The sequence below is a fragment of the Rhinolophus ferrumequinum genome, chromosome 24 (genome assembly GCF_004115265.2).
Source record: "Rhinolophus ferrumequinum isolate MPI-CBG mRhiFer1 chromosome 24, mRhiFer1_v1.p, whole genome shotgun sequence".
Lineage (NCBI taxonomy): Eukaryota > Metazoa > Chordata > Mammalia > Chiroptera > Rhinolophidae > Rhinolophus > Rhinolophus ferrumequinum.
This window is the reverse complement of record NC_046307.1, coordinates 6,178,715-6,206,698: the sequence shown is the minus strand read 5'-3', so window position 1 is coordinate 6,206,698 and position 27,984 is coordinate 6,178,715. Positions and strand designations below refer to the sequence as shown.

General features: G+C 45.3%; 1 protein-coding gene across 1 annotated transcript in view; it reads right to left on the bottom strand.

Annotated features, from left to right (window-relative positions):
• The window catches only part of TRRAP (transformation/transcription domain associated protein), a 119,816-nt gene that overhangs the window by 33,085 nt on the left and 58,747 nt on the right, over window positions 1-27,984 (bottom strand). The window contains 24 exon segments of the mRNA XM_033095916.1: window positions 1,269-1,404; window positions 1,844-1,956; window positions 2,638-2,775; window positions 2,941-3,228; window positions 3,445-3,564; window positions 4,910-5,056; window positions 7,177-7,356; window positions 9,576-9,789; window positions 10,117-10,238; window positions 10,851-11,050; window positions 12,185-12,331; window positions 14,396-14,521; window positions 15,241-15,454; window positions 17,236-17,382; window positions 18,359-18,469; window positions 19,809-19,943; window positions 20,056-20,214; window positions 21,033-21,239; window positions 22,544-22,810; window positions 26,042-26,170; window positions 26,584-26,782; window positions 27,010-27,191; window positions 27,283-27,444; window positions 27,813-27,932. Of these exon segments, the coding sequence (XP_032951807.1) occupies window positions 1,269-1,404; window positions 1,844-1,956; window positions 2,638-2,775; window positions 2,941-3,228; window positions 3,445-3,564; window positions 4,910-5,056; window positions 7,177-7,356; window positions 9,576-9,789; window positions 10,117-10,238; window positions 10,851-11,050; window positions 12,185-12,331; window positions 14,396-14,521; window positions 15,241-15,454; window positions 17,236-17,382; window positions 18,359-18,469; window positions 19,809-19,943; window positions 20,056-20,214; window positions 21,033-21,239; window positions 22,544-22,810; window positions 26,042-26,170; window positions 26,584-26,782; window positions 27,010-27,191; window positions 27,283-27,444; window positions 27,813-27,932 (3,963 nt within the window).

Sequence of the window (27,984 nt, the reverse complement as noted above, 5' to 3'; positions counted from 1 at the left end):
GCAGAATGTTTAGCTGAATAAAGAATAATCAACTATAAATGTATTCTGTTAGCAATATATATATTTTTTAACCTTTATAAGTGACTGGTTATTTCTCAGAGTAACACAAACTCCTTGCATCAGATGCATAATTTCCCAGATCCCAACCTGAAAGTCAAGATTGAGGCTCTATAACCACTCTGTGGTTAGTAGTTTGTGACTATTTCTGTTCCGCAATCTTTTGTATTTTGTTAAAAGTGATATTAGTAATGAAATAAGCTTGTAGCCACAGGTTAAATTTTTAGGCTCATCATTTCAAAGTGGCCTATAATCTCAACGTGCTTTTGTAGTCTCCAGATCAAGACAAGAAAACCACTGTTGTGTACGTTAGCAAACACTCACTGGTAAAGGGGGTGAGACCAGGATGAAAGCATTTCCCTCCTCTACACCCCGTTAACATGAACACCACACAGAAAAGGTCAAAACCTGAACACCAGCAGCCGGGAAAGGGGCAGAGGCAGAGCACGAGGGATCAGCACAGATGCAGGAAAAAATAAGGAACGAGAATTGCTGCATCGGAAGACAATGATAAGGTGGTAATAATGTGTTGTGGGGTTCAGATAACACACAGAGCTGCACTGTCCAATAGGCTTCTGACGCCCCCGACAGAAGCTTCCCAGTGGGAAAATGGGGACTTATCCCATATGCCCACTCGCCCATCGAGCACCAGATTCCTCTGGACGGAGTTTAATTTTTAAAACTGTGGAGCTCTACCATGTTAATGAGTCAACTTCACTTACACTACATCACCATTACTTCCATAACACGTAACGTGCTTTGAATATGATAGCTTGTTATACAACAAACTTCTACGGACAGCAACTCCTGTGCCTGGGCTGGTATGAGTCACCTTGCTGTAGTCACTTCTAGCAGTGCTTCCACCACCACTCAAATCCACCAGTAAAACTGACTCTGTTCTTCCACATTTCTCCAGGCACTGTTATTTTGTTTTCTCATAGAATCCAAGGTTTCTGCACCTAATACTTATTGTAACTGAATGATGACAAACAATTTATAACTTAACTCAAATTCAGGAAAGGGATTAGAGATAACCAAAAATAATTCCTGCTTCCCAACAGCTACCTTTAATCTGCCAAAATGCCCAGCTTGTTCTTAGTGAACCTAAATCTCCAGAGATTTCACGGCTTTGGCAAAAGGAACCCACACAGCTGTGGGGAATACGACCTGAGTGTGGACGCGTCAATAAGGACGTGGGAGAGAGGTCTCACCTGCACCAACGCCTCCTTCATGGCGGTCCAGTTGGACACTCGCCACGCACACTCCAGGACGAGGTAAGGGTTTATGTGCCCTTTGGACTGGCCATATTCCGTCAAGGCTTCCCACTGGTTCAACTCCTTCGAGCACCTAGAAGACCAGGGAGTCACGAGCAAAAGTTCAGTTGCCAACAAACCAACATGTTCAGAAAGGGCAGGGGACAGTCATTTATTTCCATTCACAGAAGGAACCCCTCGCCCTCAGAGAAGAGTGGACTCCCATGGGCTTGGCCTGCTGCATGTGCACCTGCCCTCCAGAAGCAAGTGCTCCCCTGAGGACCAAGACCTGCCCGCTACACAGCCGAGGCGAGAGCAGCGCACACAGCCAGTGAGAGGCGGGAGTCATTTACTGATTCTCCAACAGACACTTTCAATTACTCAAGACTTTATTCACAGATTTTTGTTTGTTCTTTTCTCTATGGAGCCATAAAGTAGCAAAGTTCCCTTTTAAAAACACTCATTATGAGAAAATTTCAAAGATTTTTCATGGGTTCCCTTAACTGATTCAAATCCACCACTGCCAGGCTTACCGAATCCAGTGATCTTCCCAAAGCTGGTATTCTGGGAAAATAGCAGGGGATGCGTTACTCCTCTCGTGCTCTTTTTTCGCTTTATCCATTGCCTTCTCATAAGATTCCTGTGCCTAAAAGAGTTAATAATGCTTTCAAACTGCTGTTTAACGAGAAACTTTTCCACAGCCACTGCTCAATTATTTAGGGCAAGTTGATCACAGACCCAGAAGTGCCTCACATTCTTCTCTGTGATCATTTCCCCCCCAGAATTCTCTATTCACGGAGAACAGAAGAGCGGGAGGAGAACCAAGGGTGCATAATTCCCCACACAGAATGGAAAGAGCAGGAGACTGCTTGGACCCGGGGTGAACTGCTCTGTTCTTCAGTGATGAGAGCAGGAGCCACAGCCTGTGCCGATGCTTCCGGAATTTCTGGGGCTCAGTGTCCTACACAAGGCTGAGAACCGTACCCATAACCATGGCCCACGCTTCATGCAAAGGACAAGCACAAGGATTACAATTTAAACACGAAATGCCATCTACCTTCCATTTCCAACAGGACCGATGAGCACAGATAAAACACATCCCCATTAGCTTCTAATGGTGAAGGATTTAGGACTGAGCTTTCAAAATATTCACGTCATGTAAGTATGTTTCTGTTAAATTGCATCTTCAATCAAAGGGCCTTTATGTGTAGGATAGATGCTTCAGGTAAAACAGTCAACTTCCTACTTAAACGTGAACTGACTTAGGGACACTAATAATTATGTAACGTAACCACGCAGCCCAGCCATTTAATCCGACAGTAGCTACCTGCTCAAAGAATCCATGCTGCTCATAAGCAATAGCAGTGGCCGTCTCCGAATACTTGCAACGTTTCTGCCATAAACCAGCCCACATGTCTTCCTCTTGTAACAAAGAGTATAGTTCGGCAAGGGAATCCAGTATCTCCTGAAAACACAGGTCATGGTTTCTGAATGCTCACGACAAAGACTTTTCTTTCCTTCAGTACAGCAACCTCACTGTGCTGGGGTTTAAAATCACTTGGGAGACGGTTACTGAAACCTTGAGTCGCTGCCAAGGAAGACATAATTCACAAATGAGGGGAGGCCTCACCTGCTGAGGTGGAGTTATGCTCTCCTGCTCATAAAATTCCGTTGTCTGCTTTGGCTTAATCTGCAGACTCAGACCTTTTTCAAAAGCCTGGTGCTCTAGCATTAATGTGGAGCGGAACCAAAGGTTGTGCGTTTTCCCCAAGTACTTCAGAACGCAGGGCCTGATGGGAATCGGAGGCACACACTGGGACATGGCTTCCACGAAGCAGTTCAGTGCGCTCGGCTGACAGTCCCGCTGCACCTGGTGGCTGCCACTGCACAGGAACGGGCTGATCTCACCGGCAAGAGCCTGGAACCAAAGGTCATGTTAACTCACGTCTTCATTCAAAACTCAGCACGCCTTTACTCTCTCTCACAACATCTGCAAATATTTCTGATACTTCACGCTTAGATAATAGTTAGGAGTTTCCTCATCCTTTGAAACTCAGTCAAGATTTTCTTTCATAAACACTTCTCAAAAGGTAAAACTACGTTTTCCAAAACAGGATGTTAAAAATATACTCACATGCTGTTGTCTGTCAGACAGAATTTTCCACAATCTGGGGAAAAGCTGGACCCATGTCTTTTCTGCCAGTGTCGTGGAAATGTGACACAGCTGGACAAAAGCGCTGAGCAGTGCCCCAGTCTACAGAAAGAAGACAGATGAGTGCAGCCAGGCTTGAGCTGCTGCTGAACACCCTGCCACGCAGCTGCCTCACACGTCCACACTCAGGAGACACTGCTGACAGACTACTACATGCTCCTCCGCTTTCAAACTTTCAAATATCTGAGCAAGTGTCACGTAAGAGTGAAAACATGGATTCTGAGCACCAGAAACCAACCCGTAGTGCGCTTAGCGGCCAAGCACAGATGGGTACGGGACTCATCAGTGACACACCTCCCTTTTGTAACTTCAAGGGCATTTCCAAATATGCCAGCGCTGAAAGGGTACCTGAGAGGTACACAGGTGCCATTCAAGCAAAGGCTGAAAATATGAAAGAGGAAATAGGAAAAGTACACGCATGTGATGTAAGTTATTTGCCAAAAGGTACAATTCTGAAGAACAAATCAAGGACTGTGAAAGTTCAGTCTCTACAATTGACAGCAGACAAGAGATGGGAAAGTGACTGGAATAGACTAGAACAGAACACCCTACGAATGGGGCTGGAGCTGGGATCTGAGGGCCCAAAGAGCGTATCAAATCCACAGACACGTTTTGTTGTTTTTAAAAATCTGAATTAGCTGCCAACTTTTCTTATGAACAGCCAGGTTTCTAGCCTGCTTGAAGCCCATGTGGCCCACCGAGCTCCTTAATGAGAACAGAACTATCCCTGTTTCTTGTAATACTCTTCAAAAGTAACTTGGTACATATAGTCGTAAGTGATTCTGAGTCATTATGCAAAAAACAATCATATCTATGATTAACCTGAGACTTGATGAAAACCAAAGAGCTTCCAGCTGGATAGATCTCAAAATAGATGCATTTGGAGGTCCCCTCCCCCAAAAGTGGACTTGATTTACCACATTAACCAATTTTCTCCTTTTTTATTACACTTGAAAAATAATCCAGCAATGTCTCATCAGATATGTTTAGTAAACATTTTTACTATTTCTTTCAAGGGCTAGTAATGGGGAATTAACCTTTTTTTCTTATTTTCTCCCATAAGACAATTTAATTCCTTTCTCAAATCTTTTTTTTTCAAAGGAGGGCACAGCTCACAGTGGCCCATGTGGGGAACGAACTGGCAACCTTGGTGCCATCAGCACCACGCTCTAACCAACTGAGCTAACCGGTCACCCCCTCTCAAATCTTTACATAAAACATACACTTTAGAGGCTCACAGAACTATGAATGGTTTCAGTTGAGAAAGGACAGAAAGTGTAACTTGTAAAAGAAAACTTTACACTGATGTGGAATAATCCTGATTTAGGACTCAAAATATTCAGGAGGAAAAAAACCAACAACTATCCCTCCAAACTTGCACACAGACCTTCACTTCCCGGAGAGTATCAAGAAATTTGTCATGTCTGTTGGTTAACATATGCAGCTGGTTCCCAATGTCCTTTTCAGAAAGTTCTTTGGTTTTGGGGGTACTGGTCTGATCTCCAGGAGCTAGTTCAATATCTATCTCTACATCCTAAAAAACAAACACAAATAAGCACAACAAAAAGTCAAATAGTTAATATCCAAGAAACACAACTCTCAAACTTCTTCTTACACTTTTGGCAAGTAAAATTTTAGTTCATTTCCTGGAAGTTTATAATTATTCAAATAATCTTAAATTCTAAAATAAACAACAGATTAACAGACCAGACCTATCTCTCTCTTTTTTTAATGACAATATAAAAATGTCACTATTTTGCTTTCATATTTAGATTATAGAAAGCAAAATAAAGTACAAATTTTAAACAATAAAAAATATAAAGATTATTAGGAATTACAGCCTATCATTCCTCAAAATGCAACATAGCTGCCTAGCTGATTTGCTCATTCAGTTTTAGAAGAGTGACAGGCGAAATGTCAGCATAGTCTGGGCACACAGTAGGTGCTTAAAGGCCCTGGGGCCCTTACTCTGCTGTCCCCTCAGCTGAGTCCTAGGATGGGGAACCCCTGTCCAGGTAGAGGGGACCTTGTGGCTTCTGCCCGCCCTCAAAAAGAAAAAGAATAGTGACAGGCCACTGTGTAGGACCTTGGTTAGCAAAATGTTTCATACGGCTCACTTGCAAAAAAGGAATAAACCTTATTTCTGTCTGAAGCTTCTGGGAAGTCACAGTCAAAATTTAATCATCAAATTAGTCTCTAAGTCAAGTTATCCACCATTTGGTATATGCCCTTGAAAATGCAGAAGAATCCCTTCAAAGTTGGCAATTTACTTCACACAGGATTACAGAAAGAAAAGATCGTATCACCAAAGGATCTACCGTGTTTCCCGAAAAATAAGACCTAACCAGAAAATAAGCCCTGGCATGATTTTTCAGGATGACATCCTCTGAACGTAAGCCCTAATGTCTTTTGGAGCAAAAATTAATATAAGACCCGGTCTTATTTTCGGGGAAACATGGCAGTGTTTAGCAACATAGTGAAGAAAATTTGTAATTTTTATTTGTTAATAAAATGAGTACCTGTCTCACACAGCAGAGGGAAAAAACAACACTTTTCAGAACAAAAAGGGTGCCTCCTCCTTCAATCCTGGGTGGCTGTCATCTAAAACCCGACACTCCAGGCAGAGCTTCCAAGAGCCAACAAAGGAAGGACAGTTTGAAGACCTACGCTGGAGTGGTGGCAGCCATGCCCGTGCAGCGCTCAGCGCCACCACATCTCGGCATCAGCCCTGCTGGCTAGTTCCTGGCTCCACGGCTGCCCCTGCCAGGACCAGGCAGACACAGATGTGGGTGGTCCAGCGCAGCCTGCTGTGGAACCAGCGAGACAGAGCTGTGTCCTTTACGGTGAAGTCACTCCCCAGAGCAGTGCTTTATTTATAATACAATGTGGGCTACTTGTTGCTTGGAGAGAAAAATCACCAAACAGTGCAATACCCTAACTGAGCTCATGGTACAGTCACCTATCTCAAAACGGAATGGCAATATGAGAGGCTTATCAAGGCTAACTCCAAGAAATCTAGTTGGCTGGAAACAACTTAAGTGTCCATCAACGGATTAACAAAAAAAGAAAATGTGGTATAATATATATACATACAATGAAATCTTATTCAGCCATAAAAAAAAATGAAATCTCACTATTTGAGACATGAATGGACCTTGAGGGTACGATGCTAAGTGAAGCAAGTCAGACAGAGATTCGGAAAACAGATTAGTGGTTGCTGGGGGTGGGGGGAAGGAGAGGTAGAAAATGGGTGAAGGGGTCTAACTTCCAGCTATAAAATAAGTAAGTCACGGGGACGTAACGTACAGCACGGCGACAATAATCATACTGTATTGTGTATATGTAGGATGCTGAGAGTAAATCTTAAAACTTCTCATCACAAGAAAAACAAATCTGTAACTATGTGGTGACAGATGTTACGACACACTGGAATGCTAAATTTCACAGTACATGCCAAATACCAAACGTTATGTTGTACACCTGAAGCCAACATGTCGATTATATCTCAATTAAAAATATCTAATTGTACGTGGGTACCACATTCAGAGCTTTCAGGTAGAGACACGTTTTACTACATTGCTCTTGCCCTAAAAAAACCTAAGGCTGATACAGAATTGGAGAAGCGGGCCTTCTGCCATGAAATCCGAACATTACCTCCTCTTTGGACTCGCTGTTCTCTCTCTCCCGAGGCTCCTGCTTGACATGGGTGACCATGGCGAAGGCAGCGCGATCATGACTGTCGGCCAGGTTGATGACGTTGGTGATGGATGGGAGCATAGCGCCCTGGCAGCTGGTACCAATGGGCGTGCTCTTCTCACACACGGCCAAAAGCAGCTGGAGGATTTGGGGCAAGAATTAAAACCTAGACACACGCATGGCATTTGGGGTGTGTGGACCCTCAGTCAATACCTAGTCATCCGACAGCCACACACGTGCTGATGGCTCCCAGGCCCATGGGTCTCCTCTGCACATCTCCCCAGCTTACACACAGTCTGAACCTCCCTTCCGGGCGTCCCTCACCATGACTCTGACTCCATGTCTAAGCTTAGCTCAGCTCAGCATCTTTCTTCCCTACCAAACAGGCTTCTCCTCCTGTTCTCTCAGAGGCATCTCCCAGGGAAGACAGTTAGCCTTTCCTTCATCTATTTCTCCTTCTCTCTCATCCGCATACCACATCACCAAGTCCTGCCAATATTACCGCCTAAATACCTAGGCAGCCACCACCTCCTGCCTGGACATAACTTCCTGACTCACCCTGAGCACTCTTCTCAAACCCACCTTCTTCCACACAGCTGACATCAGTGCTCCCCTCACCCCCTCCAATGGCTTCCCACAGTCCTCTGCGGACAGCAAGCTCCTCAGCGTGGCTCACGAGATCTTCTGTAATGTAACACTCCCTATTTGCATGTAACACTTCCGTGACTATTCCTCACCCCCCAATATGCTTCACCACCCGGCCTTTGCTCATGCACCGCCCTAATCAAGTCATGCTTGCATTCTTTTAGCAAATATTTACTAAACACCCACCAGAGGTGGTGTGAGGCCCTGGAGACTCATTTGTCAACTTCACAAACACCGTATCCCCTACCCTCGTGGAGCTGAAGTGTCACAGGGAAGGACAAGACCAACCTCGGCCCATAAAGAGACACATACTCCACGTGATATTATAGCAGCCAAGGAACGGTCGACTGACAGAGAAGAGAGTGCCCCGCTTTAGCCTGGGTGTCAAGAACGTGGCATGTTTGAGAACACGGAAGGCCAGCAAGGCTGGAGACTAATGAGCGCGAGAGAGAGGGACAGCAGAGGGCTGAGACAGAGGCCTGGGTGTGGTCACTCGAGGCCGGCAAGACCGTATCCTGGAGGCTGGATTTTGTGCTGAGTCCAACGGCAAGGAGCAGCACAACCTGCTTTGTTCTTTTAGAACAATTCTGTAACAATAAAAAAACTGTGGTGGGTGGGAGGGAAAGGGAGTGAACACTAAGGACACGGCGTTATAAACGACGATGGTGGCGAAAGGGCAGCACAAGAGGGGAGAGAAGCGAGTGGCCTTGAACTGGTAAGACCTGGTGACGGACTAGACACACAGGACGAGGGAGGGAAGGAATGGAGGATTCCTGGCCTCGTCCTCTATCGATTCCCGTGTACCCACCCCAGTCAGTCTTTCATCTTCGGATCTGTGGAACCTGCCCCAGGGCCTGGCACCTAACAGTAGCAATAGACAGGTCTCTTGAATAAATGATAAATTTATCGGGGAACTTGGCCCACTGTCTTGCCAACAGCAAAGTTCCAAATATATATGCTGTACACAGCACTAAAAGAACGTACACTCAGCATAAATGGAAATATGTTCACAAGCTCTCGCTGAAACCCAGTGCCACAATTTCCTTCTTTTCCCTCAAAGAGAATTGCGCAGCCACCAATCTCATTAAACAATTTCACAACATAGTTTCATTCACTCTGGTAAGTAGACTAGATGTGCACAGCATCAGTAACCTGGGTTACTCAGTGCAGTAAGTTGGTGATTAAGCCAAGGACAGCTGATTTGAAGAATAAGGAAACAAGAAAACAAGAGGTCTGACTACAATCGCCTTAGAAACATCAGACAACATGTGACTTAGCATCCGCCGAAACGGTCTAACCGTTTCGCACGGGCCTTTACCACCGGCACCTGCGTCCTCACACTGAGGGATGAGCGCCCACGGCAATGTCGGGCTGGCCTGGCTGACTGCTCTACCTTCTGCTGTAAGACAGATGAGGGCTGACGGTTACAGCACACCACACCTTTCAGGGCATGTAGACAGAACTTACAATTTCCGTATTTGAGGAAAAATGAATCTTAGCTACAAACTAAGGAATATTATTCAACTTTCCGATTAAAGGGCTTAAAATCACCCAAAAGCAGCTTTAGATGGAAACATGACTTTAAGTCTTTTTTCCTTCCTACTAGAGATTAAAAGCGGTTTTGAGGTAGAGATATCTGACTCATTGTGGTATGTGTGGACGCCGCCCGCTTCGGAGCCCCAGCCGCAGACAGTGAGCTGAGTCCGTCTTACCTCGATGCACTGCTTAATCCAGAAGTGATTCCCCATGGCTTCCCAATTCTGGGAGCAGGTCACATAAAGCAGGCGCTCGTAGACCCGACGTTTCATAGAGTTGTCAAACACCTCAAAGAACTTGGCCCTGATGAGCGGCTGGGCACAACGCAGCCCCGAGAGAAAGGCAGGCTCGAGTTTCGCAGTCAGCTCACTGCCAGACAGTGTCTCGTCCCTGCAATGGAAGGAGGAACACGGAGATGGAAGAGCTATGCCAGCAGTGGACTCCTCATGCCGTAAGCAAACCAACAAAAACCAAGTAGATACCAACTTCCCAAAACGCCTTTATGAAAACCAAGAGTACGTTATAAATCATCGTACGCTGATGCGGTATTTGTGCAAAAGGTTCATTAATGATGCCAAAATGTTACGTGATTTAGTATTTAAATAAATATATGAAACTTAGGTATGACAAAAAGATTAAAAAGTCATGTGATGCTAGTTGGTCAGAGAACACATTATGGACTGACATACGAAATATTTGATTAATTGCTATAATTACCTGTACACATAATTAACAAGGTCTAAGAACTGGGCATTTAATTCAAGGTCTTCTGGAAAACGCTTCTCTATGTAGGTCATCATTTTCACAAGCAAAATGGACTTCTCCCGGAGTGTAGGTGTCTGCATGAATATTTTTTTAAAAGAAAAGGTCAATTACTTCTATTTGAGAAATGACATGTTCAATAATATTTCAGCCATCTGCCCTACTACTTTCTAAGCTCTTACGATTTTGTCAAATAAAATAAGATACTTCACAACAACAACAACAAAAAAAATCAAAGATGGCCCTGGTTATCTTTGGATGATTAAAATCAAGACCGAGTCCAACAGAATTTCCTAGGGGCTACAGCTCACTTTGGAGACAAAGCAACTAAATTATAAAGCAGAAGTGTGCAAGTATCTTATTAAATAATTGTCCCTCGTTATTAGTGTTTTTTTTGGCGCACCTTCCCCACCATAAAAGACTAACAAGCAAGGTTCATTTAACTTTTTAACAGACGTAAAACCACATTAAGATGAGTGGCCAATTATCTCAAGTTTCTATTTAAAATCTGTTCAGCACAGTGAAAAGATCCAACTTAAAAAAATGATACTGGGAATGCAAATACGGGAGAAAAAAAAGTTTTGCTTGACTGAGAACTTTCAGAAGGAAGAGTTGAGGAAGCGATGCCTGAATTTTCTTTCACAATGAAAGGCCACCTGGCCAGACCACAGCTCCTTTTCCCCACTCACCTGATTGGCTGCCATTGGGGAATTATTTTTAACCCATTCTTCGACAATTTTAACCACAGCCCGGAGGATTTTGGCATCGGGAGACTTTTCGATGAGGGAGGTCAGAATGGCCTGAATGAAGTTCTTCCGCATCTCCATGCTCATCACAGCCAGCCGCGTTTTCACCAGCTCCAGACTCAGCATCACCAGCTCACTAGTTCCTGCTCAAGAGAACACACCCCAACAACTCCTACACACGCACGTCAACAGGCAACCACTTGGCACTACGTGGCATGTTGATTCTGCCCATTTTCCCCCAAATGTTTTCTGCAGCACCCAGAGCTCTGCGACTTGAAGTGCCTCGTCCCTTTCTTGCTATTCCACCACCTTGCAAGGGTGGCCTTGTAGGAGGCTCCCCACGGGAAAGGGGATGGTGGAGCTGATGGGACCAGTGCAGGCAACCCCCGGGTACAGCCAAGTCCTGACGTCACATTCGTGGCACTGTGTACCAATGGGCACCGAGCAGCAGTGCCAAGCACAGCTTCCCCCACACACAACATGTCCCCCAGATTCCTGGAGCCCACTCCTCACGTCTGAAACCTGAGACTTAATTCTCCATCTGACGTAACAGCTCTGATTAAGCAATCTCTGTTTTATATCAAAATTATTAGGTAATTCTCATGTAGTGGTGAATGTTCCACATAAATGTCTAACCATTTAAATTTCTTCACTCTCCCATTCACAGATTTTAAAAGCAATTCATTAAAAAGGAACCTCATTCTGGTTTTAAACGAAAAGCTCAAAAACTTTGTTAAGAGCAAATGATAATGAACTGCATATAAACAACAGATTCTCTGGGGAGGCCGGATAGCTCAGTTGGTTAGAGCGCAAGCTCTGAGCAACAGGGTTGCCGGTTCAATTCCCGCATGGGCCAGTGAGCTGTGCCCTCCACAACTAGAGTGAAGACAACGACCTGCTGCTGAGCTTCCAGAGGGGTGGCCGGATGGCTCAGTTGGTTGGAGCGCATGCTCTCAACAACAAGGTTGCTGGTTCAACCCCTGCATGGGACGGAGGGCTGCACCCACTGCAACTAGATTGAAAACGGCCACTGGACTTAGAGCTGAGTTGCACCCTCCACAAGATTGAAAGGACAACAACTTGATTTGGAGCTGATGGGTCCTGCGAAAAACACACTGTTCCCCAATAAAGTCCTGTTCCCCTTCCCCAATAAAATCTTTAAAAAAACAAACAAAAACAGGCTCTAGTGCACAATTTAGAATCCAGTCACAGAGCCGGGACTGTGGCTTTAAACAAAGTCTGTGGAGAAAACCTGGGGACCAAGTCAGGTGTGTCACCTGCGGTAGCCTCCGTACTGCCGGACGCTGCCTGTGGGCTGAGGTGCTCTCGGACCATCTTCTGCAGGGAGCGCATGAAGACCGAGATCAGCCTGTCTATGTAGCTCGGGTTGTTGCTGCAGGCAGACTTCAGAATCATCAGGGTCCCTGAAAAATAGACATCGCCAGACGTTTTTTAGAAAAGTTTTTAAAATTGAGCAACTGACAAAAATGTGCTACACAAAAATGGCTGTTTCCAACAAAAGATTAACCCCAAATGTCAACATGATAAGCTTTTGGATGACATATACTACATTTGGAAGCATTATATGTTCACTCTTAATTCTTTATTCATGATCAACATCCTCAAGCACGAGAAGTGATTTTTGTGCTTCAGTAGGAACAACATTCTTACCTCCAGTTCTGGATTTTATTTTTAGGTTATGGGAAACTACTCTAAGTCAAGTCTCTTTTGTTCCATGATGTTTGGGGGGTGGGGGTGGCTTTCTTTTTCTATGTAAACTATCTGGGCATGACAAATGTTTTATTTAGAACTCATTTGTACCTCATTCTGAAAAACTGCATAAGATCAATAAAAATCAGCAAAACTAACATCAGAACATGAACACTGAGTATGTGAAAAAAACTGTCATTCATAACTGGCAATTTTATAAACATCCTGACCTTGACCTACACATTAAATTTTAAATCTATATTCATGGCTCACATCATACAACACTAAAAGGGTATTTGTCATTTACATGTGCAATCATCCCAGATCTGGACAAGTTCAGGCCTGCTTTGTTAAAAGGCTGATTCTCAGTGGTACAGAAAACAGATGACCAATCTGATTCTACAGGCAACCCATGACACTTGATGATGACGACGATGAATACGGGACGTGTTCTGGCTGTTCCTGGCTGCCATGCTCGCTTCTACGGAGCAGCTCTCAGGAATGGGCCGTGGACCTCACACACGGCGGACAGCAATGTGGCCAACTCCACAGGCCCACTGGCCCCAAGGCTGTCCCTCACCTGCAGTCACCCCCACAAAGTGGGAGGACGGGGGAGACAGTGGTCAGCTCTTCTTAAACAGAGCCCTCCAGAGAACCAACGAGATGTTCACCCTGCACCGCAACGGCAGCCAGGCTGCAGAGCAGTATCTACTGTACGACCCCACTTAAAAAACGTCGCAAAGCATTCCTCACTGTCCAAATCTGTCTGGTTCCAGAATATAAACACAAGTGTGGAGAGCAAGAAGGACCATTTTAACTATTAGGTTGGTACAAAAGTAATCGCGGTTTTTGCAACTGTTTTTAACCTTTTACACCGCAATTACTTTTGCAGCAACCTATACATTTATCTGGCTTCTGAATTTCCAGATAACAAGTACTTCCAGGTAGCAAGTAGGAAGAGTTTGGAGAGCAAGAAATTCATTTAAAAATAATGTATTTAGTTTGCAAATGCAGACACAAGAGTCAGCATAAGAAGGGCTTTCTTTGTGTATATATATTTATATATATATGTGTATAGAAAGGAGACAAGTACTCCAAAATGTTGCGTATTACTAAGAGAGAGGCTTACTGGCAACTTCTAGCTTTCCTTTTTTGTATTTTCAACGTTTTATACAATTAATATGTAATAAAGGAGAAAAAACTTTTAGTGTTGCTAATCCAGTGTCCAATTCTACTGACAGATGTGAGTTTGACAAAAAACAGAGTCTATACATTTGACTTCCGGGTATCAGGAGGCAAAGTCACCCGGCTGCCCTGACTAGCCAAGAAACCAATTGTCATTTCACCTGGGGCAGCCAGAGCCTCCCCAAGCAGACAGGAATGAGTGGTTGGCTTGTGAGTGGCTTGCTAAGGTGCCCACATCGTCACAGGCAGTGCGTCTACATGCCTGCACCATTTGGCAGCAGCTCAGTGCCTGGTGTAAAATTGGGCCAGCAGATCTACGGGGCAGTTCCCCCTGACCAAGGCCTGCACCTGAGGCTGAGCGGGAGGAACTGGGAAGCACTCGCGTGGGGCAGACTGGGGTCGATCACCGCAAAGGCCACAGGAGACCAGCCTTGCGTGCACCGGGCCGCACAGACACCCTCAACAACACGTCAGCTCGAAGCTCCTCCCCACAGGCTGAGCCTTTCCCTTCTAAGGAAATCTCATGCAGGGAGCACGGATAGATGGACGGCCAACAGAAGCACTGCTGGGCAAACCGAGTCGGACACACTCACCGAACAGCTGGGAAGGATTCGCGTTGGTGGCCTTCTCGTAGTTGGTGAGTCCCTCATAGATGACCTTCCCGACGGCCGCGTACAGGCACTCCAGCTCTTCGTACTTCGAGGCCACACTTGAAGTGCCTGAAACAGAAGAAAAGCTTGGGCTCTGGAGTTTGGGTCCTCAGGCCTGCCAGGCCCTGGGATGTTAACTTTCCTCACAGTAGGGGCTGAGCTTTGATTACCGTGCTTCCCCGAAAATAAGACCGGGTCTTATATTAATTTTTGCTCCAAAAGACGCATTAGGGCTTATGTTCAGGGGATGTCATCCTGAAAAATCATGCTAGGGCTTATTTTCCGGTTCGGTCATATTTTCAGGGAAACATGGTAGTTTGGGATCCGTGGCAACTGGCTGGGCACCTGTCTCCACTGCAGGACGTGCCGTGCTCACCTCTGGGCTGCTTCCTATTTTACAGAGCCAACTGACAACCTTTTATCTCACCAAGCCTTACCTGAACACACTCTAAATACACTTAACATTATTTACAGTACGCCAAAATTTAACCTTGTCAACTGTTTAACATTTGACAAAATACTTTAGCCTAACTTCCCTTCGAAACATTAAGGTAACAGTAATGTTCAGCTGATGAAGAATTGCACTTCCAAAGCAAACAAAAAATACACCACAATGCCTGCTGTCGTTAAGTTTTTCTGTCAGTTTTTTTTAAAAGAAAGGGTGAATGTACAAAGCAAAGTGCGGTAGTGAAACACTCCATAGAGTAACTGGAGAATGAGCACTCTCAAATAACAAGCTTTGTGCCCGCCCATCCACTCGGAAAGAAAGGCATAAAAAGGTCACATACTTGGCTCTGTTGGGAAAATACTCATCAGGCGTGAGAGAAGGCTATGGACTGCTCGCAACACTTTGGTGTTTCCACACGTCATACAGGCAGCGATTCCACGCTGCAGGGGTTTGAAGCTACTGAGGATGGCTGGAGACTGGAGAACAGTTAGCAAGAAACTCAGCACTTCCAAGCCTGTGCAAATATTTCCATAGTTAACTTGATTCGGCTGCTCCTAGAATGGAGAACACAGGTCACACACAGATGAAATCAACGCTAGTACGGTGAATTCTAGAAACCTAAGTCAAGCAAAATTTAAGACTATGTGCTATTAAATATTTAGAAATGAAGTAAAAAACTCTAAATAATGAGCACATCATACATATGTGACCACGGTAGGATTTCATGTTTAGTAAGTTTGCTTTAAATAGTATTTAGTCAAACCTTTTTTGAACGCTCATGAAAATATTCAATGTTAAAATTTTGAAAATCATTAAAATATAGTCTAAAAAGGCAATTACTGCAATGAATTTTGCTTGTCTCCTTCCATCTTTTTAGTTAAAATCCAAATATTCTTCCAAAAGGAAGTATCTTTGAAACTGTATCATGATGAAATCAACCTAACAGATGGGCCAGAACTTAAAACAACAACAATAAAATAGAAAATGGAGTGCATGGTTTATAGTACAGATAAGTACTGCCTCATCCAACTTTTGTTAGTGGTGTATACACAGGCGTGCCGAGCCAGTGTTCTGTGTGTACACGCTAGGTTGTGAGGTAAAACCTCTCACTATGGGAAAAAGGTAGGAAGTCACTGAGCATAGCACATTACGTTATGAAAATGTTAGCCTATTTACTGGCAGAGGCTGTCCACATGTGGCTGAGCTTGACTAAACTGTGACTGTATGTGATAGTAAAGGAATCCGACCCCTCAAAGAGAAAAAAAGGAAAGAAACCTGCAGGCAACCCAGAAGTTATACACCAAGCTGCAATCAAAGCATGAGCTGCCGACTTAGGGGGCTGTGATCCTACTGTTTTCATAGCACAGGTAACCTTTCAAAAAACTTCAGCAACATGTTCGTCTTCGCAATGCAAAATAACAAGTGCTTACAATAGGTTTGCAACCCCCAGCAAATTACAGGATTGAGGTTTTTATAGAAACAAAACAAACCAAAACCCCACCAAATAATCAGCATTTGGGGCTATTTCTTTGTTACCTGACTATACAGTGCTCAATAACAAATTTTATGTCCCTATGCTTTAAAAATTCAAGTCTACTTTAAACGTTGCTGCATAAATCAACTAAAAATGTTTATTTCAAACCAGCTAGTAGGTCAGTTTAAGAAATGAGACTTCAAAAGGCAAGAGGACTATTATGTTTTCAAAACTAACTGTACTTGGGGCTGGATGGGAGTGAAAGCTGAAGCTTTAAAGCCATTTTCTGCAAGTGAAACGCCCTCATTATGAGTATGAAAATTAATAAAAGGAAACCTCATTTAAAAGGGAGTCGGAAGGCCAGAAGGGCGGACCCTCAGGCTCTACCACTACTGGCAATTAGACCCCAACAGGAAGAACTGTCAATCACAGATCTCAACAGGAAAAACACCCCCACTACTTCACTGCTCCAGCAGGAGAAAGGAAGACCTCGTTCTTTGCCTGTCAGCCCAGCCAACGAGACACTTTCACCACCCTGAACTCTGGTTTTCCTCCATTTCTCCAACGGACTTTTGTTTAAAACACCCCCTCCCAACTTCCTCCTTTTTCTCTAGAAAGGAACGTTTCTCTCCTTTGCTTGCTGGCCTTGCCTATGGTTTCTGCTAGTGCTTACAATTCCTCTGCCATTCCCAAATAAACCCATTTTGCTGGTAAAATAACTGGCTGTTTTATATTTAAGGTAAACGGTGGCCAGAAGAGAAAGTGGAAGGGGCCACAACTGGCCAGAGGAACAAATCGGAGGTTCGGGTTTTGGCAGGCCAGCCCCGAGCCCCGGCGGCAGCAACAGCCCGGCACACCTACCACGCTCATCAGCAGCTTGTCGAACCACTGCAGTTTGAGCTCGGACTTGGACCACATGTCTGGTCGCAGGGCCGTCTTCAGGAGGGTCACACACCGGCGAGACAGCACCTCCCCAGGGGAGCCGGCAGTGTTGGTGTTGTCGTTAACCTGGAAATTCACTCAAATTCAAGCCCACAGTTCTCTGCAGACGTGTTTATAGTCACTCTTGTGACACTGCTTCTGCCCGTGGCCCACGCCCTTGCATCCCAGCTCCCCACCTCACGAGCACCTCCACTCCCACCTGACGCAACTCAGCCGTCTGTTTTAGGGACCCTCTCCCATGCGACCCTCTGCTCCCATGCAGGGGGTCAGTGGTGATTTGCTACCATTTGTGTGATTGAGACGAGTGTCAACAGGCTCCCGAGAGAGCAGGGCCCGCGCTCTTCCCCACCGGAGGGCCGGGGCTGTGCCCAGCACACTGCAGCAGGCAAGAAAGTGCTGGTTGAATAGTTTAGTAGGGTCTTTTCAACTTGGAGAGCCTCAACAGTATTGCAAGACACACTACTGTTTAATAGTGAGAAAAACTTAAGGTTCCCAAATTAAAAAAAAATACTGAGGGAAATTTCATTTACAATGTTTTTTTGAAATATAAAAATGAAAAGGTTAAAAATGGATTCCCAATAACTCCATGAAAACATATATATGAATGATAAATAAACACAAGTTATAAAAGCATTTAAATTACTAAATGTTGTGTTGGACCATCCCAAAACCTTTAGAGATAAGAAACTTGGAAGTTAAATAATTTGCCCAATATCACAGAACATGTTTTACCGACATCAAAGAACTACCATGTTTTACCAACACTGAGATTCCCTTAATTATAAGATACATCATGATCTTATCACCACTGAAAGAAAAAATGTTTTTAAAAAATCCTATCAATTTTAAGACAAGGCAGATTTCAGAAATATTAACATGTCATAAAAATCAATGGAATTCGGTATGAAAGTGACAGAACTAGCTGTCAGAGCTTGGTTTGGCTATTTCTTTTTGGATGAAACTGTCCCAGGAAACATTGTGGAGCTGACTACGTAGTCTTCGTTCTAACGGGTCCCTGACATTAGACACTGAGAACCCGCACCTGACAAGCCACTCGGATGAGGAAGTTCACCACGGTGTCCGTGTGCTGCTTATCGATGGGCTTGGCAAGCAGCGAGTCCGCTCCGGGCAGCGACTGGCTCCTCCCAAACACCTGGAAAAGGCGGGAAGAGCCTCCTCAACACTTCACTGCAGTGTATGGCACTGACTCATGCAGCCCGCCACCAGGGGTCAGATGTCATTCTGGGCACTTGGGGACACTAGAGGCAGGCGGGGTGTCCACGAGACAACTAGTAAACTAAGAGGCCATGAAAAGTAATGGGTCGTGTGCTCGAGACTGAAGGCAGCGTGGTCCTCAAAGTGAGAGAGTGACACCAAGGTGGCTCTCACTCAGGCTGAGAAGCAGCCAGCCACGAGAGGAGAGGACACTGCACCAGTGAGAGGAGGAGGAGCCCATGGACCGGTTCTAAGCGAGCCCAGGACTGGGGTGTTTCTCAAGTGCGGAATGGTGTGTGTGGCTGGAGTATCGAGAGCAAGACGCAGGGGCACAAAGGCCACCAGAGGGCCAGGTCACGCAGGCCTCGGAGGCCAGAGTCAAGGGGGGGGGCTGCTGAGGGGAATACAGTCTGACTTAATAGATTGCTTTTATTTTGAAATTAGTGTAATACTCACCAGACCTTACAAAGACAGGACAGTGATCCCATGTACCCTGCACCCAGCTTCCCCAACTTAAATTCTGGAAAGATTTCTGATTCTCTGCTTTGCGAAAAGCATATTGAAGAGGGACAAGGGTGGAAAGAGTGAGAGGAACTGGGAGACAGTTGAGTAATCGGGTGAGAGGGATCGGGCCTCTGCTTGTACCACGAAGGTGGAGGCAGAGATGAGGGGACAGGGTGGGTATTCGTGGCTGGGCTGGGCTGACAGAACTTGCTCTCAACTGGATATGTGGAGAGAACTAAGTGGACAGACAGCAGATGGTCCCAGGCTCCTAATATGAGCAGAGGGTGCAGGCAGGGGCCACGTACTCTGGGGAATAAAGGGGGCAGGAGGCGAGTTAACCTTTACAGTTATAGGGCCGTCACCTCAGTGGGGGGAGGAGAGTGAGCACCCCCAGAGCTCTCTCTCGGTGGCTGCCCTCCAGCCAAAATGGGACACACAGTTTTTAAAAACTGAATACAACATGGGCGCGTGTTCTCAATCGTGTTTCTTGCCCCAAAGAGTTTCTCTTGAGAGTTGCTGGAAGTAATTAACCATTATCGTCAGAACTCTAATTGTATTAAGTGATGCAAAGAAAAATGTGTCTGTAACTTGGGAAACACCTCGAGTAACATGTCATTGGGTTTCTCTGTTACAAGCAGCCTCTCCCAGCTGTGTCTCTGGCATGGTGCTGGGACTTAGCCCACATTCGAAATTTGCTGAGTAAGTGAACAAACTCCCACAAGGAAGCGTAGAGGCTGTAAAAGGAAGCACACAGCGTGTGCACGTGATCTTACCGCACTGATGGCTCCCGTGGCTGTCCTAAAGCGCTTCACTTCCTGGGCGGAATCCACCGACAGGCCTCTTTTAATGGAAGATGAGACAGAGTTGACTCCTTCTCCACTTGAATTTGGGTCCATATCTGAATCCGGCTTAAAAGATACACACACACACACACACACACACACACATTTGATGCCACTGATTTCTGCGGAGAAGCGTAAGGAACAGTCGGGGAGGCCATGAGAGGGCTGGCTGCTCTACCTGCTGCTCCTTGATCCTCTGCAGCTCCCACTTGATGACAACTTCCGACAGGTCCACAGCCAGCCTTCTCTGCTCGATGGTGACGCTGGGCGTGAAGCCCAGCCTCTGCATGGCGCTGACCATGTGCTGCACCAGGTGGTGCCGCACCGGGTAATACACCTGTGGGCACGGGGCATGTCACGCGGGACGCTGGGCTGTGACCCCAGCACACGCACACGCACACACACACAACCGCCTTGGCCCCAACAGACTCAGATGAGCCAACCTCCTGCTCGAGAATTCTGAACCGTAACTTCAGGGAGGGAATTCTCATTACCTTGTGTACACGTGTGTTTATCACTTCCCTCATCCCGGCTCAGTCCCGATATAATAGTGTATTTTAGCCTTTAAGTCATATCATAAAAAAGGCTGAAACACTGAATTCTCCTTAGGTAGGCAAGTCTAGTCACATACATCAAACTTCAGGCTTGATATCTTAATAGTCTAGCTATGCCAAGAAGCAAATTCCCAAAAGAGCCAGGTATAAAAGCTTTCAACTCAATACCATTGGGGTTCCCTTCTCCTCTACCCCAAATCTACAAGAGATATTTACACACGAATAAATCCAACAAAGTGGGTGATTTGGCTATGGAGAGGGTACCAGCAACAAGAACAACTTTTTAAGCCAAGTTACCAAAATCCAGAGTTAACGGTGACTCTTCCCAAAGTAACAACTCATCTTCATTCACTGTTAACTGAGTACTTATAAGAAAACTGCAGCCTTGACAGAAAGCAGCATATACCTGACACATTCTCTGAAGTACAATTTCCACGTTGACAAAGCCATACACACATACACATATTAATCAATGGACCAGAAAAACCTTTACTGAAAGATGAATAACCACCTACTATCGCAGAAAATGAACAATAGGCAAAACTTCAAAGCAAATGACTGAAAATGCATTACACATCTGTCTACAGTCCTTTTGACATACCTTAAAATGCTGCACTATCAAATGCAAAATATGAACCAGCTGGGGAACCGTGTGCCCCTCCTCCACAATGATCTTCCTTGTCCAGTGGGTCAGCATCTGGTGCCCGTCCTCCATTCGGGCTGGCACTGCCGGTGTCAAAATGGCCATCGCTTGTCTGACAATCGCTCGAGCTTCCATTGCATGGGCCTTGAGAAGACTGTGAAAAACCTGAAATAGAGGAGAAATCCTTCTCTAAGATGAGAATGAAGTCTTTAAAAAATAAGATAAAAACGATAACTTAGAACCAAAGCATGATATTCTTACAAAACAATTTTTATGAAATTCCTCAAGGCTCTCTTACTAGGAAACAACATAGTTGCTTTCTCTTTCATTAGGTTTTGATCAATGAATACATTCATTCTAATATTTATTGAGCACCTATTATGTGCCCGTGCTGGGCTCAGATGGAATATACCAAGACGAATGAGACCTAGCTCTTTGCAGAGAGCTCCATCTAGCATAACTCGTGGGAAGTTAGTTGAGGTATACAGATAATTGCACTCCTGCCACAGTATGGAAAATGGAGTGAAAGAGGCCATGATCAGAGGCAACCTTGCAATAGTTCAAGTGAGTGGTGAAGCCCTGATGGCAGTTCGTGCATGGGAACACAAAGGCCACCCAATTGGTACTGAGGGTGGAGAGACAGGAAGGGTTTTGGAAATCAGCAGGACTTGCCCATGCCTGGATAGTGGGGAGAACAAGAGGGCATCATAGACGGTCCTCGGTCTCTGGCTGGCATGACTGGGGGAGAAGGGGCATTGCCAATCACAGAGACTGTATTTATATCTCAAGTGCCTGTGGGAGGTGATGTCTGAGAGGCTACGGGCTTTTGGGGGCCTGGGGTTTAATACCACGGAAATTCACAAGAAGGAAACACAGTGACCTCACAGAATAGGACCAGAGCGGTTACTTACCATATGCTTCATGGGGCAGACAGACAGAGCACGCAAGTGTATTATTACATCGAATTCTCACACAGAGACAGTAACCAACCCTCAGGGTCACAGAACTCATGAGTGGAAGAAACAAAACTCAAACCCTAACGTCAAAGCCTAAACCACTGAGGGACTCAGGGACCATCACATGACAGAGTGCTTATAAGACAATGGTTCAAAAGTTCCCACTGTATATGGCTAAGGAGTGGGCTGGGGCCCCTGACCAAACATTTTCAATGGAATGGAGACTCAGAAGCCAGAATGCCATGGGTAGAGGAGCACCAGGTGGACAAAGGAGACATTTCGTTTCCAAAGCGAGGCTGCAGAGGAAGGAGAGAACAGTACGGGGGGCCGGGGGTAGGGGGATGAATAGTCATGGGAGGCCTCCCAGCACTCCTGAAATGGCAGACACAGCATTTCTCAATGGCATCGGGAAGAGACAACAGAAAAGGAGGTCGCGATTGTACGGGAGTAACGTGGACGTGTGTGGAAATATAAGGGAATGTCAGGCGGACAGGAGGGAGCCAGGCCAGGTACCTGAAGCACAATTTTCTTATGGATTGCGAATTTGGCGATAATGTGTGCCAGAAGTAGGTGGCCGCTGTATTTGCAAGCTGGGTCCACGCAGGCCTTGGACAGCAGGCAGGGCCACGCGAAGGTCATGAGGCGGCGCAGCTTGCTGTTGCGGTTCTTGTTGTTGTCGTGGATGTGGTGGGGCGCGTGCTCCACCAGCAGCGTGGCGTACTGCAGCAGGTGGATCCGCAGGGAGTCCAGCATGTCTGCCTGCTTCTCGGGGTCCAGCACCTGCGGGGACGAGCAGACGGGAGCGCCTGTCCAGTCTGAGCTGTTACCACTAAGGGTCACATGGGGGTAAACCTTACACACGCGCATGCACACGTCCTACAGGAGGGAGCCAATCACGTCACGTCAGTTTCCCTTTCATACAGACGGATTAGAAACTCACTGAATTTATTTCAACACTGCAAATAAAGGCAGGCTTATAGTCAAAATGCAGCGGGGAAAGTAGCTTGAAGTGGGAAGGAGGACTTCCTCTTTTTTTTTTTTTTTTTTAAAGATTTTATTGGGGAAGGGGAACAGGACTTTATTGGGGAAAAGTGTGTACTTCCAGGCCTGTTTTCCAAGTCAAGTTGTTGTCCTTTCAGTCTTAGTTGTGTCGGGCGCAGCTCAGCTCCAGGTCCAGTTGCCGTTTTCTAGTTGCAGGGGGCACAGCCCACCATCCCTTGTGGGAGTTGAACCGGCAACCTTGTGGTTGAGAGGACGCACTCCAACCAACTGAGCCATCCGGGAGCTCAGCGGCAGCTCAGCTCAAGGTGCCGTGTTCAATCTTAGTTGCAGGGGGCGCTGCCCACCATCCCTTGCGGGACTCGAGGAATTGAACTGGCAACCTTGTGGTTGAGAGCCTACTGGCCCATGTGGGAATCGAACCGGCAGCCTTCGGAGTTAGGAGCATGGAGCTCTAACCACCTGAGCCACCGGGCCGGCCCAGGACTTCCTCTTTGATACAATGTTTTTCAGGACTGAGTGTCTTAATTCCAAGTAGTTGAGATTTTTTTCCTGGTCAACTATTATCTAGTCCTTATTTTTCAGTATTCTGATCAGAATATGTTACCTGGAAGCAAAATCTCTATTTTTACAAAATTGTTATGGTTTTCTGTGTAACCATGTATCTGACAGATTTTTTTATGTTTCATGCATATAAGAAAAAATGTACAGTTTGAAAAATATCCTACATGTCTCTACTGAATCAAATACACTGACTACATCATTCAATTCAACTAAGTATCCTAACTACTTTCTGTCTACCAGAATGATCTGCAAGACCGGAATCTTGCATCACAGCTGTGTTTTCATCAGGGCCCTTTAGCCCTCTGTGTCCTCTCGCTCCTGGATTTGCTGCTTCCTTGTGGCCCCTGACTGGGGCTCCAGCCTGCCCGGCGCCATTTATCCTCATCCAACATTCAAAATGCCAACTCCTCACTTGTGCCAAGTTAGTATGGGGATAATCAATAACTCCTTGGATTCAGCTCTATTCCCTTGGGACAGTGGGGTCAGAACTTCAGGAAGGGACAAAGATCACATAAGGACCAGTAACTTGCCAATGGGAACCAGAGTCCCCTCTGCCTAGACCCTCAGGACAGAACAAGTGACAAAAGAGGTGAGAAAACTATGTCCTTCCAAAGAGCGTTAACGTGTACGTGCTACGCTGCAGGCGTGGATCGCCGCCAACATGGACCGCCAACAGCTCAGAGCACTCCAACAAATGGCCCATATACAGAACACGCAATCTAACAATCTGAAAGCAAACGGAACTCCTGCCCGTGAAGTTCAACAGCCTGACCTACAGGAGGCAGCCGAGGCACTGTGAGAGTCACAGGACAAGCATTTCTCAAAGAAACAAACTTAATTCAGAAAAAAACCTCTTTAGTGCACAATGGAAACGCTACTGTGAAGACGCAGAGACCTTAAAACCTAAGCTACTTTCAGACATCATGCTGCCACAAACATGTTTCACTAAGTTGGCAACAAAGGGTCATGGTGGCAACTGTATCGTCTAAAAGTCTCCCTGGCTTTTAGTCCACTCCTTAGCAAAGCTAAAGACGAAAACAGAACATCAAAACTCTCCTGACCAGCAACAGGAGTTTTAATGCAGAAAACTTAATTCATTCCAAAGTGAGGCCGCTTTAAAAAATTCACAAAGGGCAGCCGGTTAGCTCAGTTGGTTAAAGCTCATAGTCTTAACAACAAGGTTGCCGGTTCAATTCCCACATGGGATGGTGGGCTGCATGCCCTTCAACTAGATTGAAAACGGCAACTGGACTTAGAGCTGAGCTGCGCCCTCCACAACTAGACTGAAGGACAACGACTCGACTTGGAGCTGATGGGTCCTGGAAAAAAACCACTGTTACCCAATAAAATTAAAAAAAAAAATCACTGAGAATTGTAATACAGTAGTGTCCTTCCCCCACCCCATCTGTGGTTTCACTTTCCATGGTTTCAGGTGCCCATAGTCCACCATGGTCCAATAATATTAAATGGAAAATTCCAGAAATAATTCATAAATTTTAAATTGCACCATTTTGAGTAGCATGATGAAATCTCTTGCCATCCGCTCCCTCCCACCCAGGACATGAATCACCCCTTTGTCCTGCGTCTCACGCTGCAGATGCTCCCCGCCCATCAGTCCCTTAGCCACCTGTTATCAGATCGGCTGTCACAGTATCGCAGCGCTTGTGTTCACCCTTATTTTACTTATAACGGCTCCAAAGCGCAAGAGTGGTGATGCTGGCAATTCAGATATGCCAAAGACAAGTCAGAAAGTGCTTCCTTTTAGTGAAAAAGTGAAAGTTCTGGACTTACTAAGAAAAAAGTTATATGCTTAGATTGCTAAGGTCTACAGTAAGAACAAATCTTGTATCTGTGAAATTGTGAAGACAAAGAAATTAGAGCTAGTTTTGCTGTCGCATCTTAAACTGCAAAGCTATGGCCACAGTGCATCCTAAGTGCTTAGCTCAGATGGAAAAGGCACTAAACCTGCAGGCGGAGACATGAACAGAAAACGTGTTCCTCCGATTGATGGCAACGTGTTGCACCAAAAAGCAAGGGATCCTCTGAAATGAGTGACACCAAGCCATTTTACTACAAAGTAGGAGATGGTTACAAATTCAGGAATAGGTTTGCACTAAAGAATATAAAAATTACTGGAGAGAGACCACATTCACTAACTTTTACTACAGTATATTGTTGTAACTATTCTATTATTGTTAATTTCTTCCTGTGCCTAATTTATAAGTCAAACTTTATCATAGGTATGTATGTACAGGAAAAAACATACGATATATAGAGATCAGTAATGTTCATGGTTTCAGCCATCCACTTAGGGTATTGGAACGTATCCCCCCAGGATAAGGGAAGACTGCTGTATAATGCTCTTATTTCAATTAACCCATCACACACACACACACACACACTCCTCATCTCCCACATTACTTCTCACACCAATGCATTGTTAGTCACCTTGGTTATGAACACACTGGTGATGCTTTCTGGGTTATCGCCTTCTGGATTGGGCGGTCCTAAGAGCTGCTCTCCTTCCCCCTTCTCAAAGCTGTATAAGAAAGCAGGATTCAAGATATGCTGCAGAACCTACCAAAAAGAAAAAAATTAGAATGATGGAGAAGGAAAACAAAGCTATGTTCTTTATTTGATAAGGTTAGCAGGTCCACCAGTTTGGTCATATGGTAAACCATAAGGTTAGAACTCAATCAAGGGTACAACTGATAATCTTGACTTTTATTCAAATGGTCAACTGGAAAGGTAGGTAAAGAACTTGAGGAAAATAGATATCAGCCTGGTTTATTCTTTTCACTTCAAACAAGTCATTCTCTAAAAACAGGAAAACAAACTATTTTTCAACACTGATTCACTGCTGGATCTGCCTTATGTTTTACAACAATGGCATTTTCCTCATAAACAGTCCAGACCACTATTTAAGTCCTTGGTTCCCTGGAAAATCAGCTCAAACGCCCATGGCTTTCACTGCATAACAGGGGGCTCACCTTGGCTTTCAGTTCATCTCCGAAGTTGGGGTCACTGAAGTCCACAAAGTGAAAAAACAGGGCACGTTTTTGAGCAATGCTATAATTCTTGGGAATCTCTTCCTCCATATATTCTTTTAAGAACGTCATGTTGCAGAGAAAACGGCCAGTAAAGGCTCGGAGCAGCTGGAACAGCAATTCTATGTCTCCATAATTCCTTCTGAAGGGTGGACAAGAAAACAGGTTAAATCCTCACAAGTTCCATAACTACATATGATCCCTGACTTGTCTTTTAAACAGCTAAGCTAATAATAACCCATTCTCTACAACAAATTTGACTACACATATCCAATGAACCACAGCTAGACACAATCTAGCAAAGAGGCTCTAGTTTAGGTTATTGGCCAGAACAAGTCAGTGGATGTAAAGCACAACAGATCCACCCACTTGCAGTAATTGAGCAGACAGTAGGCCAGCAGCTTGGGTTCCTTCCAGTTTGTGGCAGCCATGTTCTCCTTCCGGTGTCTTTCTTGAAAGATTTCACTGACCCACACGCGTCTCAAGTGGCTCACTAGAGAATGCTGATTGGCCAGCCAGGAGTCATTGTTTTTAACTATAATACTTATGATCTGTCAAAGAAAAGACAAGTAGGGAACTGGCAGGGTTCTCTGCGTGTCCCCGAAACTTTTAAGATCCCCGGTGTCTAATGAGAGACGTTACCTTGATGGCCTGAAACTGGAGATCCAGGCGCATTGTGCTGGTGCTGGGCGAGCCCGGGCGCACCGTCTGCGTGCCCCCGGGCAGCAACAGGGTGATGAACCTGTTGGGGTTAGCTGCTAGCACGTCGCGCAGAGGTCGGGCATCTTTGTGTTTTAAAAAACTCTACAAAAACAAAACAAGACAAGCTGTTTTAAGCTAATTTAAAAAAATATGTATCACAAAAGGTTCAGATATGATATAAACTCTTAAGATTCTTTCTAAACCTCTCTAGGCAGGCTGAAAAAAAACACTACAAGCACCCTTTTTAAAAAGTGCTTTTTAAACAGTGATCACACTTTATAATTCTGATAATCCTAGCAGCTCACTCATTTGTTACCACCATCGAAATCCTACAAAGAGGGATTCCTGGACTTGAACTCTCCACATACACAGTGGTGTTTCTAATATTCACGTATGTTACGAGAAAAACAGAGCACACCAGCTCACGCAAATCTGCAGGGACACGCAAGTCCAGCTCCTCGTGCTCTTACCATAAACATTCTGCTCCACTGGGGGTCGTTCAACGTTGCTTCCATCATGAACAGCTCCACAGTCTGGGAGGGGTGCCGCGTCAGGAACTTGATCAGAGGCTCTCTGAAGGGACTGCCGGCCTAGAAAACATGTGGTGAAAATGTTTCTGCTCAGGGCTTGAGGCTTTTCTGA